The 15642-nt window shown below is 46.5% G+C and overlaps 1 protein-coding gene across 4 annotated transcripts in view; it reads left to right on the forward strand.

The window, feature by feature from the left end:
- Window positions 1–15642, forward strand: part of Myrip (myosin VIIA and Rab interacting protein) — a 153040-nt gene that overhangs the window by 26086 nt on the left and 111312 nt on the right. For all 4 annotated transcript variants that reach the window (XM_063260950.1, XM_013160340.3, XM_003476997.5 and 1 more), the window contains exon 2: window positions 10959–11102. In XM_063260950.1, the coding sequence (XP_063117020.1) occupies window positions 10993–11102 (110 nt within the window). In that variant the 5' untranslated portion in view covers window positions 10959–10992. The remainder of the gene's footprint in view (window positions 1–10958; window positions 11103–15642) is intronic.

Below are 15642 nucleotides of genomic sequence, written 5' to 3' on the forward strand. Positions count from 1 at the left end.
CAGGAGCGATCCTGGTACAGATGGGGAGGCAGCCCGACATCACTTGTCGCTCCTGGGCAGCCACTCTCATGGCTCAGGATTCCCAACCGGTGCCTATTGGTAACATTTTCATTTAGCCAGGGTGAAGTCTGGGCCTGATAGATGTTTCCTCCTGTCCACAGGGCAACTTTAAGGTTCATACAGGGTTTTTTCTCTCTATTCATTTTAGAAAACATGTAAGAGCATTTTTACTCAGCATTCACATCTTTCTCCCAAATCCTATATGTGAAGGAAGCCAAAGGAAACTAAAATTTAAACTTGGATGCAAATTCAAATTAAATGTTTTAGTTTAAGAAATCACTGTTCTTTTCATCCCCTCTTTCTTCCCTTGGCTAACTTATGTTTTTCCACTGAAAGCTCAGATCCAATGGTCCACAGTTTATGAGGCTGATTTCAGTAGGTGCTTTTTTTGCTCCTTGGGTGATAGTGCGGTGACAGTGGGGCTTTCTTTGGACCTCAGCAGAGACTTAAACTGTAGTTGGTGTCCTGTTGACTGAGAAATCTGTTAGTGTGAGATGAGCAATGTCACATCTTCAGGGTTTCTGATACTAATCTCTGACAGAGAAATGATGATGAAGTTTATGTGCTGCCTAAGGACATTATTTTCTGTAGTCCACCGTCTTGTGTGGGTGGACTGTCAAACCTGCTGCAGAGTTGTGGGGACTTCCTGACACTTGCCTCTGGGGCCTTTCAGCTCTGCAGCTGCATCCTGCATTGGAGACCAGTGAGGGCTGATATAATCTGAGGGCAGAAACCTTTGGAAGAGGCAGACTGTACCCCGAGAGCCCCGTGTAGGAAAGATGACAGGACAGTGCTGGAATATGTGCCAGTATGTTCCTGTTTAGCCAGGGGCTTCAGGGATTTTCAGTTTGAAATGTCAGTCACCTACCACTGAAGTAATGAGGTGCTAGTGATTCAAGTTCAGGTTGGAAAACAACTGGAACTTTAGAACTATCCTCTTAAGACTGCATTTGTACGCTTGATGGGAAAAATTTGTTCCATGTGATTGCATCTGTGTTACGATTTATGTCTGGATGTCCCCTCAAAGTCTCATGGATCATAGTTATGTGATGTTCATCACTAGATTATCTCACTGCTGAGTGTTTAGCTGGCTTTGCTGTTTTGAGGCAAAGCCTGGAGGGAAGAGGTAGGGCATACTTGGAAGGGTATAAATCTCACCTTCTCCCTTGATCCTGTTCTGCTTCCTGTTTGCCCTGCCATGAGCTGTTTCTTCTCTGACAGGCACCCTGCCTTGGAGCCAGCTGGCTATGGACTAAACCTCTACAAACTGTGAGCCAAAGTAAACCTCTCCTCTTCTAAGTTGTGGATGTTGGGTATTGTGTCCAAGGAGAAAGCAACTGAGACAGCCTGGTTGCAATCATCCTAGATGCGGCAGAGTGGGTTCCTGAGTGAGTTAGGAATATACATTAAAAAGTCGAGCGTCTCCACCTTGTAGCTGGGCACAGGCACTTCCCCACCCCCATAGCACTGGGTGACTTGTTCAACTTTCCTTGGCCTCGATTTCCCTCAGTGAAAGAGGGGACAGTGTAACTCCAGGAGGGCTCTTGAGAGACTTTAGAGCAGCACATCCCACAAAACATCAGCCACTGTTGCTGTCAACTAAAGGTCACAGTCACTGTTAGCATGAAACAAGCGTTATGGTAAGGAACAGTAGTGTCTTCTGATGATATAAAATTGCTTCTCAGTTATTGAGGATAACTTTTAACTTCGTAAATATGAGTTCAAGTCCTTTGGGCATAACTAAATAATGATAAAAAGTGCTTCAAAATATATAACAAAACTGGACCCAGCACAAGCAGGATTTGTTTCTCCTCACGCCACCCTGTGGGTACCCAGAAGCTGATACTGATATAGCTTCATATCATGGATGTTTTCTAAAGCTTTTTTTAAAACTAAACAGTATACTAAGGGGATCTCAATGGCTATGCATGTATACAAAATTATATCCCTCTTTAAAGTGTACAGATGACTTAAATTCGCTATAGCAAATTGACTTGATATAAACCTGCAATCTGCTTTTAACAACTGATGTATTTTTGTGTATTCTGTCTTATCCTTTAAGTCTTTTTTTATATATAGAACTTTTCATTGGTTAAATTTTCTTTGAAACATAGTTTCAGTCTTTTCAAAAATAGTTTAATTTTATTTATAGCTTTATAAGTTACATGTTAGCCTTATTTCTCCATCTTATTTTTGCCCTAGTAAAATCTGAGTTATCTTAGAGTCTGTTTTCTTTCTCTTGGCATTGGGTGACCTTTCTTGTATTTCTTTACATGTCTAGCAATTGTCAACTGTGTACTGTACACAGTTGACATGTTATGGAGAATATGTTATAGCAATTCTGGTTTCTGTAGTTTTCTTCTAAAGAGTGTTGAATTGACTTCTTTAATGGAGTTAAATCATCTTGACTTTAAGAAGCTTAATTTTATACCTTTTTGCTGTTGTTATTTTGATACCGGGGATTGAACTCACGATCTTGTGCTTGCCAATCAGGCACTTACATCACTGAGCTAAATCTTCAGCCCAATTTTATACTTTTTTGGAAGGATCTCTTTCAAGTCTTGCCCTTAGGCCTAGAGTAGATGGCTTAATCTTGGGACGTAATGTAGACTTTCCTGCTTTCCCAGCAATCCTATGGTAGGAGCTCAGCCATGCTGCGTTCTTGCTCTCTGTGAAGGGTGGGAGCTGAAATCTTCACTCAGATTCCTTAGTCTCTCTCACCTGATTTCCTGGCTCCCTGGACCCTTCCCCACACACGTGGTTCCCGGGACAGCAGAGGCTGTGAAGAACAGCTAAGGAGATGTTGGCCCTTCTCCATGATGCTGCCTCCTGCCAGCTCAGTGTCCTGTGCCTTGCCGGCACTGAGCTCCGTCCCCTGACTTACGGTTGTCTGGCTCTGCATACAACCACAGTTTTTAGTCAGGAAGCTCTGTCCACACAGCTGTCACCCACTGAGATACTTCCTGGATTTCAAAGGTCAGATCTCCTGAGCTTTGTCTTCTTTTGGCCTTCTAATGGTTGTTTTTACACTTGATCTCAGCCAAAAGGCCAAGAAGTGGTGGCAGTTGTTTTTATATTGTGTTGATGGCTTACAGTACTCATGGGCAGGCTACCTCTCTGTGACCCTAGGACCAGATCTCACTTGGAATAACTCAATTTCAGTAGCTGAATAATTTTCCAAAAATGTTCAACCATTTATTAACCAAAGGATGTCCGGCCTTGTTTGCCTGTTTTTGCCAGTGAAAACAATGCTCCTGCTGAGAAGTTGCCTCTGGCACCAGGTACCTTATTTATTTTACAGTGTTGATCTCATTCTTCACAGATGTATCACCTCAGATGAGTTATGTGCCCTCTCTTTGCCTCATGTACTGATCTTCAAAATGGACATAATTGTTTCTCTTTTCTTCAGGACTGTGATCATTAAGTGGATCAGTACATAAAATATTTAAGCTGCTCTTTACTCATATAATGCAAAAAATGGTCACAAATTTTGTTGAAATTATTTATTCCATTTCTAGAGGTGAGGGATATTTTTGTTGAACTATAACTTGGACAGTGATAGTTGAAAAACTACCTTTTTCATGAGCTTTTTGCCATTTTTTTTCTTGAGAGATTTTTATTTTTTCTCACTATTTTTAAATGTTCTTAATTAGGATAATTACTTCTTTTCCTAATTGTCACTGGTTTTTAAAATTCTATACATACAGCTTTTTTGCTGTGTAAATTTTTATGCAATAAATGGTTGAGTTATTTTAGATTATCACCCACATTTGCATAAACTTTGTTCTTGGTTCCTTTATAAGAAAACCTAGAATTACAAAGATGGCAGTTCTTCTTATAGTCATTGGTGGACTTCACAGTCAATGAAAATATCATCTGAATTTGTTAAGTGGGTAACATTAGCCAAACAGTTTAGAAAAAGAAATTAGCAAACGGTGATCTGCAACACTAGGTCTTAAGTGGGTCCTGGTATGAGGTTGGCTTGCAGCTCAAGCCTGGACAGAGCAGGAAGTGCTGAGGAGGACTGTGTGTGTGTGTGTGATGTGCATGTATATTGTCTATGATATACATATGCATGTGTGCTGTGTGTGTGTGTGTGTGTGTGTGTGTGTGTGTGTGTGTGTATGAATGTGTGTGTGTCTGTCTGTCCCTATCGAGTTCATGGCCATTTCAGTCAGATGAAATGGTACTAAGCAGTGCTGTGACAGTTGACCAACAAGGTCAGCCTCGGGTTTCTAAGGAGCTTGTGTCAGTGGCTTAAGGACTGAAACTGGGCTGAAGGTACAGCTTAATGCTAGAGCTCTTGCGTAGTGTGGTAAAAGTCTTGAGTTCATTCCCCAGAACTGCAGAAATGTAAAGAAATAAAAACAGAAACTGATGCTACACAAAGAAACAAAAGCAAAATGCAGAATTAACCACAGTCATAGAAGAGCACCACTCAGTCGGCCATGCAGGAGGCTGTTGGGACCACGAGCCATTCCCAGGAGAGGGGCTCGACATCAGCAGCGTCAGGCGGATCTGGTCCATGCCTCTGCACCCTGTGGCACAGGCCCCTGGGCTGCTCCCAGGCATGGTGAGGAAGAGGTCCCAGGGGGGCCAGGCCACAGCAGGGAGCTTTCAGGACAGAAAACAGCCACATTGTCAATCACTGTGTTTTATTTTTTCCCTGGACAACCTCTTTTCTGCTTTCCCTCTACTAATGAGTTCCTGCAGTGGAAGAACCCTGATATTTAAATTCCTCTGTAGCAATCAGGAATTTCTTTTAAATTCTAGCAAAAAACTAGCTGTGATCAAAGAGGAACCCCCAATAATATTTACTGTTCATTGTTTTTAGGGCTTTGGGTATGCCAAATTAATGTGCTTAGTTTTCCTTATCTATTAGGCAATATACACACAACACCCTCCCCCACACGTACAGCAAAATCAATAGAAAACTGGATTTGTAAAGCTCTTACTCGGGCATCTGTCCTTGACCTTTGTGTTCTGGGTTCCTTTCCAGAACGCCACTCTTACAGATGTTGCCCTTTCATGGTGAACTCCCGTTGAGGATTCACTAGTCCTGTGACTCGCGGTCTTGTTTTCTCTCACCTGCAAGGTTTCTGCTAACTAACCAGTGTCCTTGCTTGTGCCGTTGTCCGAACCAGGAACCGTGCCGGCAGCATGCTTTGTGCGGCTCCTCACCTTCTGGGCCACACACGGCTTTCATCTTGGAGGCGGCGTCCACGGCTACGCTGCGTCCAGCCCTGCAGCGTCTGATGGGCTTGGCCTCCTTGCACCCCCCTACCCTCATCTGTCTCCACTCAGGCTAGGGGTTCGTCACCTGGATGGAGTGGGGCACAATGTGGGAAGCTACCTGTGGCCAGCTGAGAAGGAAAAGGGGAGGGCGAGAGAAGCCTCTCTACCCTGGCTTCTTGATGCCCAGTGGGAAAGCACCCAGGAAACCCTGGCCACAGAAGAGGACGTGCTCCTCTCTGTCCCAGGACCTTACAGGAGCTCTGGACTTCCCTGGTCAGCACAGTCAGAAGCACCAGCGTAAGGCCTCTGGGGACAGCGAGGGGCACTGTCCACCTGCATCTGCTCTTTGCTCTGGCCTCCAGTCTAGTGCCTGTGCTGCTAGGGCTCCCTGCTTTGTGGCCCAGGGTAGAGCTGGCTTCTGCTTGATTGCTGCTGTCCCAATTTCTTGTCACCTGGGCAGAGTGGATTGAGGATTAGTTTTCACCAAAGAGCATTACTTGGGTGAAAAGTGCATTTTCAGAGTGTTTGGGATTTTTGCTTTGATTTGCTGGTTAAATCTTGAGCTTAGTTTGCATTACCCAGTCACGGGGCTTTAAACCATTCAGCTCTTAAGGACTGAAGCTGCTGTGTTCTCTCAGTTTATAGCAATTGTTTGGGAATAAAAAGGACAATAACCTTTAAACACTAACAGTGGTTAATGAGATCTTTCTTCCTAGTTATTACATGTTTGAAAGAGGCCAGGGAACTGGGAAGCTCAAGTTTCAAACCCAAGGTCCACAGTTTCCTCTCAGAAGAAGGTGGAGCCTGGCTCCAGGTCTGCTGAGACACGGCCGTGCTCAGGTGGCTCTGTCCAAGGCACATTTTTCATCTCTGGGTGGTGGTAGAGATGAGACATAGTGCATATTTGATCAATAATCAATCGACCTATTAAGTCATTATTATTTTTATTAGAACCCTCAGCGTACTCGCCAGTGTTTCCAATGTTTCCTTTCCCTATCACTATATGGATTATATTACTTATGTTTTGTTTGCGGTGTATGTTATTTTTTGTACTTACAGAAGATACCTACAGACAAAAATATACTTGACTTGCCCCTTCTACTAATAAGCAAAAGTGGCAGCCCTAGTGCCATCTCTCCCGGGACGGACCACAACTGACAGTCAGCTCCTTGCTCCTATGAGGTTGTCCCCTGCTGAGTCTCCCTCCTCTCCGGGCACCGCTTTCCTCTACAGTTTGGCACAACTTTTCTTAGAAAATATGGTCTTTGTCTTTGTGTGCTTTTGACCTCTGTGTGAGAGCAGCCGTGCGTGCATACCTGTGGTGTGCATCTGTGTCTCCCAATACAATGCCGGGGCTCATCCAGGCGGCGAGTGCAGCCTTTGTGTACTCTTCGTCATGGTGGCGGAGTGCTGCATAAGTAAACGTGCCTGTTTTAGTTATCTGTCTTCTCTTTGTGGATGTGTGAGATGATTTGCAAGTTTTATTTACTTTATCTCCTGCTGGTTTGAGTATGATTCTACTAATAGTCTTCTGTTAGGTTGAACTGTGTGGAATTGCCATTTTATACATGAAAACAGTCCCAACTTATAGTTTTCATGTAATTCAACCCAATCCCCATCTCTTGGTGTATATTTACAAGGTTGTGTCTGAGGAAACACCTCTATGAGGTGGATCCATGCATCTTCAGCTGTTAAATGAAAGATGATTAAGTCACAAACAGATTGTACCAGTTTAGGCCCCTCTGGGGAAGCCTCTTGTCCACCTCCTTGCAGCATTCGGTAGATGTTTTATTTGCTGGCATCTCAGCTTGCCTTCCGCATGAGGGGACACCTGAGATGACTGCGCGTTAGGAGAGGTTTGCTCTGATTCGTGGTGTCACAGGCTCAACCCTCGGTGCTGAGCTCTGTCTCCTTGCGGCCTGTGTGAAGCAGAATGTCAGGTTGGAGTGCATGGTGGAGGAAGATGCACCTTCCTGACAGCCAGGATGGAAAGAGAGACAGGAAAACACTGTCTTCCACGCTCCCAGTGACCTCACTTCCTGCCACCAGGTGCCTGCAGAGTCTTCCACACCACTCCTCACCCTGAAGTGCCTCAGGCTGGCAACCAAGCCTTAAGGGACATTCAGGGCCTTAAGGGACATTCAGACCACAGCACTGGCTGTGGAAGGTGGTTTTAATTTAGTTCTGTGATCACCAAGGAAGTTAAGCATCATTCCATAGGCTTATTCAGCTTTTTTGTCCCACGTGTATGATGGCTGTTCATATCTTTTGCTCATTTTTTCTATCAGTTGCTATCTTTTCTTGATTAATTGTAGGACTTTTTTCATAAGCTAAATATAATATTGTAAATTTTATGTGCTGCAAATGTTTGTTCTCCATTTTTGGATTGTCATTTTACTTTGAAATTGGTTTTTGTGCGGGGTGTCTTTGAGTTTTTTTGGTGGCACTGGGGATTAAACCCAGGGCTTGTGCATGCGAGGCAGGTGCTCCACCACTGGGCTCCATCCCCAGCACAGAAGTGAAAGAGTCTGCTTTTCTTTTGTTGCACATGGTGTAACGTCTAGATCCAATTCATCATCTCCTGACTGCCCAGCACCAAATTCCTGGCCTTGTTTTAAAGCAGCAAGAACTTGGCTGAGCTGTTTCCGTATGCTGATACCTTGTGGGAGGTTTGGCAGAGAGAATCCCTATGTGGAGTGCTGGTGGGTACCACGTGGCTTCCCGTGCCTGCTATTATAAAACGTGAAGACAGCAATGAACTGAATTGGAGACTTGTAATCAAAGAGGAAGGAGTCATTGATTTGGAAGATTCATAGCCTGGACACATCAGGTACTGAAGGAAGGAAAAAGGAGTTCAGACACAAGGCCAAGAATGTGGCCACTTGGACTCAGCCACAGGGTGCAGAGCTGCTGGGCGTTGTTTATCAAGGGAATGGACGAGAAGCTCTGCAGGCATCTTGGAGAGTTTTGGGGCTGCCACTCCCGCCCCAGCCAGGGTGCTGGGCCATGAAGGGGAGCAGCTTCCAGAAACCTGCTAGACCCATGGAAAATAAAATTCTGTTGTTTCTGGAAGAGCAGTAGTTGATCCATATGCATTTCGAGGGCCGCTCAGTCTGGACAAACGCGGCTTCACAGTCAGGGCATTCAGTGCTGAGCTCAGGTGGGAATGAGTATCTGGGTCTTGTCCTGATCTCAGAAAGGACTCAGCCTTGAGTCAGTGAGCACTTTTGCAAATGCCATGGATGGCATTAAGCATGTGTTCTTGTAGAGAGTGGCTGGTGTGAGCGGGGATTGAATTCATGAAATGCCTTTCCTGCGTCAATGGAAGTGATCTAGGACTCATCTCCCGTTTAATGCATTCATGTGTGAATGATACAGATTTATTCTTGAATGATGAGAAACCAGTTACTTAGAAAGAGCCTCCCTTGACATGATGCGAATCCTTTTAATATCTTGCTGAATTGGCTTTGCAGATATTCAGTGAAGGTTGTTGGCATCCATGTTTAAGTCGGTCTTCAATCCCAAGGAACTTTCTGGAATTATTTATTTGATTTTATCCCTAGGCAAAGTATTCCTTAAAATCCTTAACCCCTCTCCTGGTACTGGGGATTGAATCCAGGCCTTTTGCACTGAGCTATTTCCAACACTTTTTATCTACTTTTAAAAAATTATTTTGAAACAGGATCTCTCCCAGACTGAGCTGGAGCTCATGACCCTCCTGCCTCACCTTCCTCACGAGCTGAGATTATGGGTGTGAAACCCCATGCCTGGCTGAAAATTGCAGGACAGGATTTTCTGGGCAGGGGTATAGTTCAGTGGTGGATCTCCTTAGCAAGTGTGTGGTTTGGGTCTAATTTTAAGGACCAAAAGGAGAAATTTTTTCCCCATAATTTTTAGATGTTTGCTACTGGGAATTATTTATCTGCAATACAGACTTTCTTACTGCTGAGAGAATGGCTAAGTAAAATCATTTTACTGTACATTTTTCCTCTTAGAGAAGAGAATCTATTGATTCTTTTGCTTTACATTGCAATATTTTTATTTAATTAATACCTGTTTGTAATTTATGCACCTTGCAGTCATTTGGAAAGTGGCTACATGTACATAGTACAGCTTGGACTTTTCCTGTGCCTCCTTCTGCTCCACTGCCCTGTACCCTCACCCTGCCCCAATAATCCTCTGGTTCCCTGTCACCTTTTCCTACCTATTGATACTGTTTGCTTAGCACATGTTAGGGCTTAACCATTGATTTATACTGATTGGAGTTATTAGGGTCCTATACATGGCAAATCATTATTCTCTCATTTCCCCTTCCCCTCCTCCTCACCCCCCCCCCTTGTTCCCTTGGACCCTTTCCCTGTTGGATGAGGTCTGTGCCCCTGTCTCCTTCTGTCCATCCTTTATCATTTTCTTCCTTTGTACTTTACCTCAGTCAAATGAGAGATACCATGTGGTATTCAAGCTTGTGTATCTGATTTATTTCACTCAACATTATTTTCCAGGTGTACCCATTTCCTTACAAAAGCCTCAAATTTGTCATTCTTTATAGCTGAGCAACATTCCACTATATATGGATTCTGCATTTTGTTTATCAAGTCATCTGTTGATGAGCACACAGGCTGCTTCCAGGATTAAGCTATTGCAAATTGTACTTCTATAAACATTGGTATGCAAGTACCAATGTAGTATAATGACTTGCACATTTTGGGGAAGATACTTAGCAAAAGATTCATCGGTAGAATGATGAAACAACCCATAGGATGAGAAAAAAGTTTCCCAGCTCCTCTTCAAATGGAGGAAATGTGAAATATATCTGAAATACACAAAGAACTCAAAAAAAAAATTAAACCCCCTAAAATTACAGACTTAGTCAAGACTTGCTAGAGAAGTAAACAGACATGACAGAGGAAGAAATAAAAATGGTTAACAAATATAGAACAAATGTTCAGCATCTGTGACCACTAAAGAAATGCAAATATAAACAACGATAAGATTCCATCTTACTCCAGAAATGGCAACCATTAGGAAATCAAACAATAACCAATGCGGGCAAGGCTGTTAAAAGGTTAAAAGGAGCCCGCTACATTGTAGCTGGGGACGCAGAGGGGTGCAACCATTATGGAAATCAGTGCGGAGACTTCTCAGAGAACTGAAAGTGGAAATTGCATGTGGCCCAGCTGCCCCTGCTACCTGTCTTCCCCACAGAGCTGAAGTTGTCTGCTGATTATTTTATAGTCACATGATCACAACTTAAAGGGATATGGCATACCTAGTATTTTAAAAAGAAGTCTTATAATTTATTTAGTAATTACTTACAATACTTGTGATTTAAAACTTCAAAGCACAGAAATGAGTTCCTGGTATAACTTTTCAGTGTGCGATAGGATCCACAGGAAGTGAGGCATGGGACCCATTCTGTTGTAAAGGATTTGTGATTTTTTCCAAAGTTTTGGTTTTCTTGGTCTCTTCTCAGAGTTGGGATGACGGGGCTAGGAGATGACCAGCTATGGTCCTTTCCTGCAGCCATGCACGTGTGGGGGGCAGGCGGCCTTTGGCGAAGCTTCAAGGAAAGTTGTGTTTGTTTCTGTGTGGGGTCCGGGGGCCTGTGTATGGACATGGCTTCTGTCTTGCCCTCAACTGTGGTCTCTGCCTTGGTCTCCCAGGTCTCCGTCCACCGCCTGTATTTGGCACTGAGCCATGGGGAGGAAGCTGGATCTGTCCGGTCTTACAGACGACGAGACGGAACATGTTCTCCAGGTGGTGCAGAGAGACTTCACTCTCCGCAAGAAGGAGGAAGAGCGTCTCAGGTGAGGGCCTCTGCAGCCTGGTGGGCGTGGTGGCCGTGTGGAGACTGGAGCTGTGGCATCCTGTGTGTGCTGAGTGTCTCAGCACTGTGAGTCCACACTGTCCCCAGGAGCAATGCCCTGCCGTGTGTGGAAAGGCTGGCACCTCCCCACAGTGTGGCACCTCCCCTCAGTGGCACCACAAAGTTAGCTCAGAAATGCAGCCAAGCACTTCCGTCGCCAGGGCAGCTCTCCCTGGGCCTGTTCGCTAGCCTGTCATGGCCATGGGGGCGGTGTATATGGGTAGAGCTCCCTCTGGGCTCCAGTCTCCCCATCAGCAGACACTGCAGAGTGGTGCACAGATGCTAGTGCAGGAGATAAACGGTTCTGGGAGAACTAGACTCACAGGCATGCAGGGTTCTGCTAGAACCCGTTCAACATTGGACCAGGGCTGAAGACCTGGGGGAGCCCGCAGGCACAGGCTGGGGTGGCACACCTGGCTATACATCCCTGTCATTCAACAGAGAGAAAACTAAGGCTGGGAGGCTGCCTCTGCTGCTGGTCCTTCCTTGTGGAGCATTTTTGAAACATTGCTGCAGCTCCGCAGAACAGAAACTCCCACATGGGGGAAACGGCCATGTGGCAGAGATGAGGCCTGGTGTGGCTCCACCAGGAGCAAGGTGGTTTTCTGCCTCCTTCGGCTACACTGTTACCCACCCTTTCCAGGCCAGCACTCACTGCTCTGCACCCTAGTCCTCCTGCCCTGAACCCTGCATTCTCCCTTCGCACAGCCGTCAGAGACTGAGTCCAGAAGGGACGTCTCCCTGTGGGCTGATTTGTGATGTCCCTCGCCTCAAGTGTCTTTATGATTCTCATCACTGCCTAATAAACGTGAATGTGTTTTTATTTGTTTACTTGCTGTCTGCCTACTTTCCCAGGGTATCCCTGTCCTACAGAAATACAATGTGAGGCGTGTACCTAATATAAACATAGACATCCTTTTAAATGTTTGCACCCCTTACTAAAAAATTAAAAGAAATAGAAAACACTGAAATTCACTATTTGCATTAAATACATTTATTCAAAATACTATCTCAAACTCTATACACTATAAAGTTATTAATGAGATATTTTATATTTGTATACAAAGTTTTTCAAATCTGATACATATTTTACACTTATTGACCTGCCTCATTTTGAGGATTAAGAAGCCACTTGGCTGGCAGCATGCAGTGCTGACTGTAATTCCATGGGCGAGGACTCTCTCTGCTGACCACTATCCACCTCTCATCTAAAGCAGGGCTTCGAACATGGGTGTCACCGTTCAGTGCCCATGGCCCTATCACACCTGTGCCCACTGCATGCATCCCTCACTGCACAAACCCCCACTGCAAACCTCCCACTGCACAGCACCCTACTGCACAACACCCACTGCACAACACCCACTGCACAGCACCCCCCTGCACAGCACCCTCATGGTACAGCACCCCCCTGCACAAGAACCTGCACTGCACAGCATCTGCACTGAACAGCACCCACTGCACAGCACCCCCCTGTACAGCACCCCACTGTATAGCACCGCCATGGCACAGCACCCTGCTGCACAAGAACCTCCACTGCACAGCACCCCCACTGCACAACACCCACTGCACAGCACCCCCCTGCACAGCACCCCCTTGCATAGTACCCCCACTGCAAATCACCCTACCGCATGACACCCCTACTGCATAGCACCCCCACTGCACATTGCCCTTACTGCACATCACCTACTGCACAGCACCCTCACTGCACAGTACCCCATTGCACAGCACCCCCACACACAGCACCCCACTGCACAGCACCTTACTGCATAGCACCTTCCTGCACAGCACCCCCCTGCATGTGTCCCTCTGAGGTCCTCGGCGACTGCATTTGTGTCAGGCTTCTCACCCTCACAGTGCTGTCCCCACCTCCATTGACCTTCCTATATGTTTGGCAGTTGGAAGGACTTCTTTCTCTTCAGCTTTGTGGTGTTCCTTTGATGTCTTGTTAGGATAAAAAGTTAAATTATCCACCAATTTCTTTAACCTTCTCCCTGTGGCAGAAGTCAGTCATGTTCCTGAAACATCCGAACATTTTTCAGCCCCTCTACTTGGAGTCGAGGCACTGGACTGGAATGGCCAGCAATGGGCAGGAAGGCTGAGGACTGGACCTCCCTTTCTCTGTCCATAGACCCATGAGTGCCTTGGGAGCCTGTGCTCGGTCCTAGCATCCCTGGGGGTAGACCATGTGGATATGTGCTGGGCTGAGCACCAAGCTCTTTGGGTTACCTGCTCCTGTGGCACAGGCTGTGAGGAGGGAAAGGGCCGATGCCCATCACACCAACCTGTGGCACTGCAGGTGAAGGACAGGCTGATACTAAGGAAAAGACTGGCTGAGCATAGGTCCTGGTGCAGGCTATGCATGTTTCTGGCTTGTTGTATATCTGTGGGGGCATCTCAGGTTCTAGAGTGACGGTCTAGGCCCTGTGATTGTACAGGGTCAGGAGGGGCCACCAGGTGGTGCCTACAATGACTAATTGCCCTGGGCTCTGGTGCTCAACTCAATTTCATGGACTGCTGAGGAGATACCACAGCCTTTAACAATTTTCATTCAGTAGAGCGGGGCCAGAAGCGCATCGCCACCTGGTAGGCTTCCAAAGGGTACTGGCTGTTGGGAGCTTGATCTGCAGGGCAGCAGGGTAGGCTTGATGAAATTGCTTCCCATGGTTGCTATGGGTGTTTAATTGTGGGGCTTACTGAACTGACATGTCTGGCACCCCGCAGGACATTGGGGCAGCTGGGGGGAGTCAGGGAGGAAAAAGACAGGGCAGTGTGGTGGCCACTGGCTCCCTCTGGCCCTGTGGGAGGAGGACAGTGCACAACTGCGGGACTGGGGTCACCGCCTGCCCCCCTGGCCCATGCCTCCTTAGCCTCTTCCTCCCCCAGGTAGGCTAAGTATTGTGAAGAACTAAGAGTTGGCGGGGTATGGGAGCCCTGTTTGGGGAAGTAAGAAAGCCTCTCTTAAAATTTGAAGTAAGCAGTGTTTCTCGTTTGTGATGCAGAAACTTGTGTGAGGACCAGTCACGGTTCGTTAAAGTGAAATGAATATAGTGCTCTTATAAAAGGGATTAATGATCTCTTCATTTGAGATTCACTTTCATTTAAACAGATGAACATTTTATTATACCACCTTGATTTTTCAAGAAGTTTCTTTTTCATAAAGTAAATTTCCTTTGCTCTCATTGTCCTTTATCCGGGACAGAAAGAGAGATCTGATGACTGACGGTGCTCCTGGTTACACCCTTTCCTGAAGCTGAGGCCAGTCCAGGTCTGTGCCTGGCAGGGTAGATGGTGCAGGGGTGTGTCTCCCCTGGCCTTTGGAGCTCTCCATTCCGCATTACTGGGTGGGTCCAGAATCAGTGCCTTTCTGTGACGGGGTCCCTCGATGCACTCCAGGAGCCACTTTGTGGTTGGGGTGGTGAGAGGCAGAGCTGGGGATGTGTGGAGGAGGGTGTGGGACCTCAGGCAGGGCCGTGGAGACAGAAGCCTCCTTTCTCCTTACTTTGCATGCTGTTAATACTGTCATGAACCCCAGGGCTGCTGGCTCTTTGTTTATTTGCTTCACAACTGTATTTTGAACTTTGGGAGTCACCTGGGTGGATGCACAGGGGAGCAGCAGGCTGGGGGTGAGAGTCTCGGACTGAGTGAGGAGTCAGGAGGTGAGTACCTCGTCCTCTGCGAGCCCCAGAGTGCTCCTGGGCACGGGAGAGAGTGTGAGGGCTCCAAGGTGGAGACGAGGGGAGGGAACGTGCCTCTGCCTGGGTGGGCTGAAACACAGGTTGGTGAGCATGGCACGTCCTGGGTGAAAGGAGGATGTGCTTTCTTGTTGCATACAGGACCTGGGGGGAGGCGGATCGTGTCACCAGTCTCCTTCTGGTGTTGAATTAGGATATGGTGTTCCACCAGTGTCACCTCCTCTCTCTCCAACAACACTGGGGAAATCAAACCGGGAAATGGAGGCTAAGGAGATGTTAAGTGACTTCCTCCCATTGTGCGTGGCAAAGATGGATTCAGACTCAGGCAGGGCAACTCTCGATCTGGGACCAGTGACCAGGGAAAGACACTGCACTTGGGACTTAAAGCAGGACCCACGGGTGCCCCAGACAGGGGTGTGGTGAGGAGCATCCTGAATTGGGGTGTGTTCAGGAGGGGAGAAGCTGGAGGTGGGGGTGGGGTGGTGGGGCAGAGCAGCAGCCAGCAGCTGGATGTGTGCCCAGCACTGCTGACACTGCTTGTCCAACTGGAGGTGTGGCCTAAGTATGAAGTGCACACTGGGTTGCAGAGACCACAGATGGGTACATGTGGGTGTGCTCTAAAATTGCAGCTAAATAAAATGCATTATTACAATAATCCCACCAACTTCTCTTTTACTCTTTAAAATGCAGCCACTTGAAAGTTTTAAATAACAGGTGTAGCTCTCTGACTGTTTGTGCTGGTTAGCGCTGGTCTGGAGTGCTAGCAGGAGCAGTTACCTCCTGTCCAAG

Source organism: Cavia porcellus, unplaced genomic scaffold, assembly GCF_034190915.1.
Source record: "Cavia porcellus strain 051 isolate PalLab524CR breed Dunkin Hartley unplaced genomic scaffold, mCavPor4.1 scaffold_14, whole genome shotgun sequence".
NCBI classification, from domain to species: domain Eukaryota; kingdom Metazoa; phylum Chordata; class Mammalia; order Rodentia; family Caviidae; genus Cavia; species Cavia porcellus.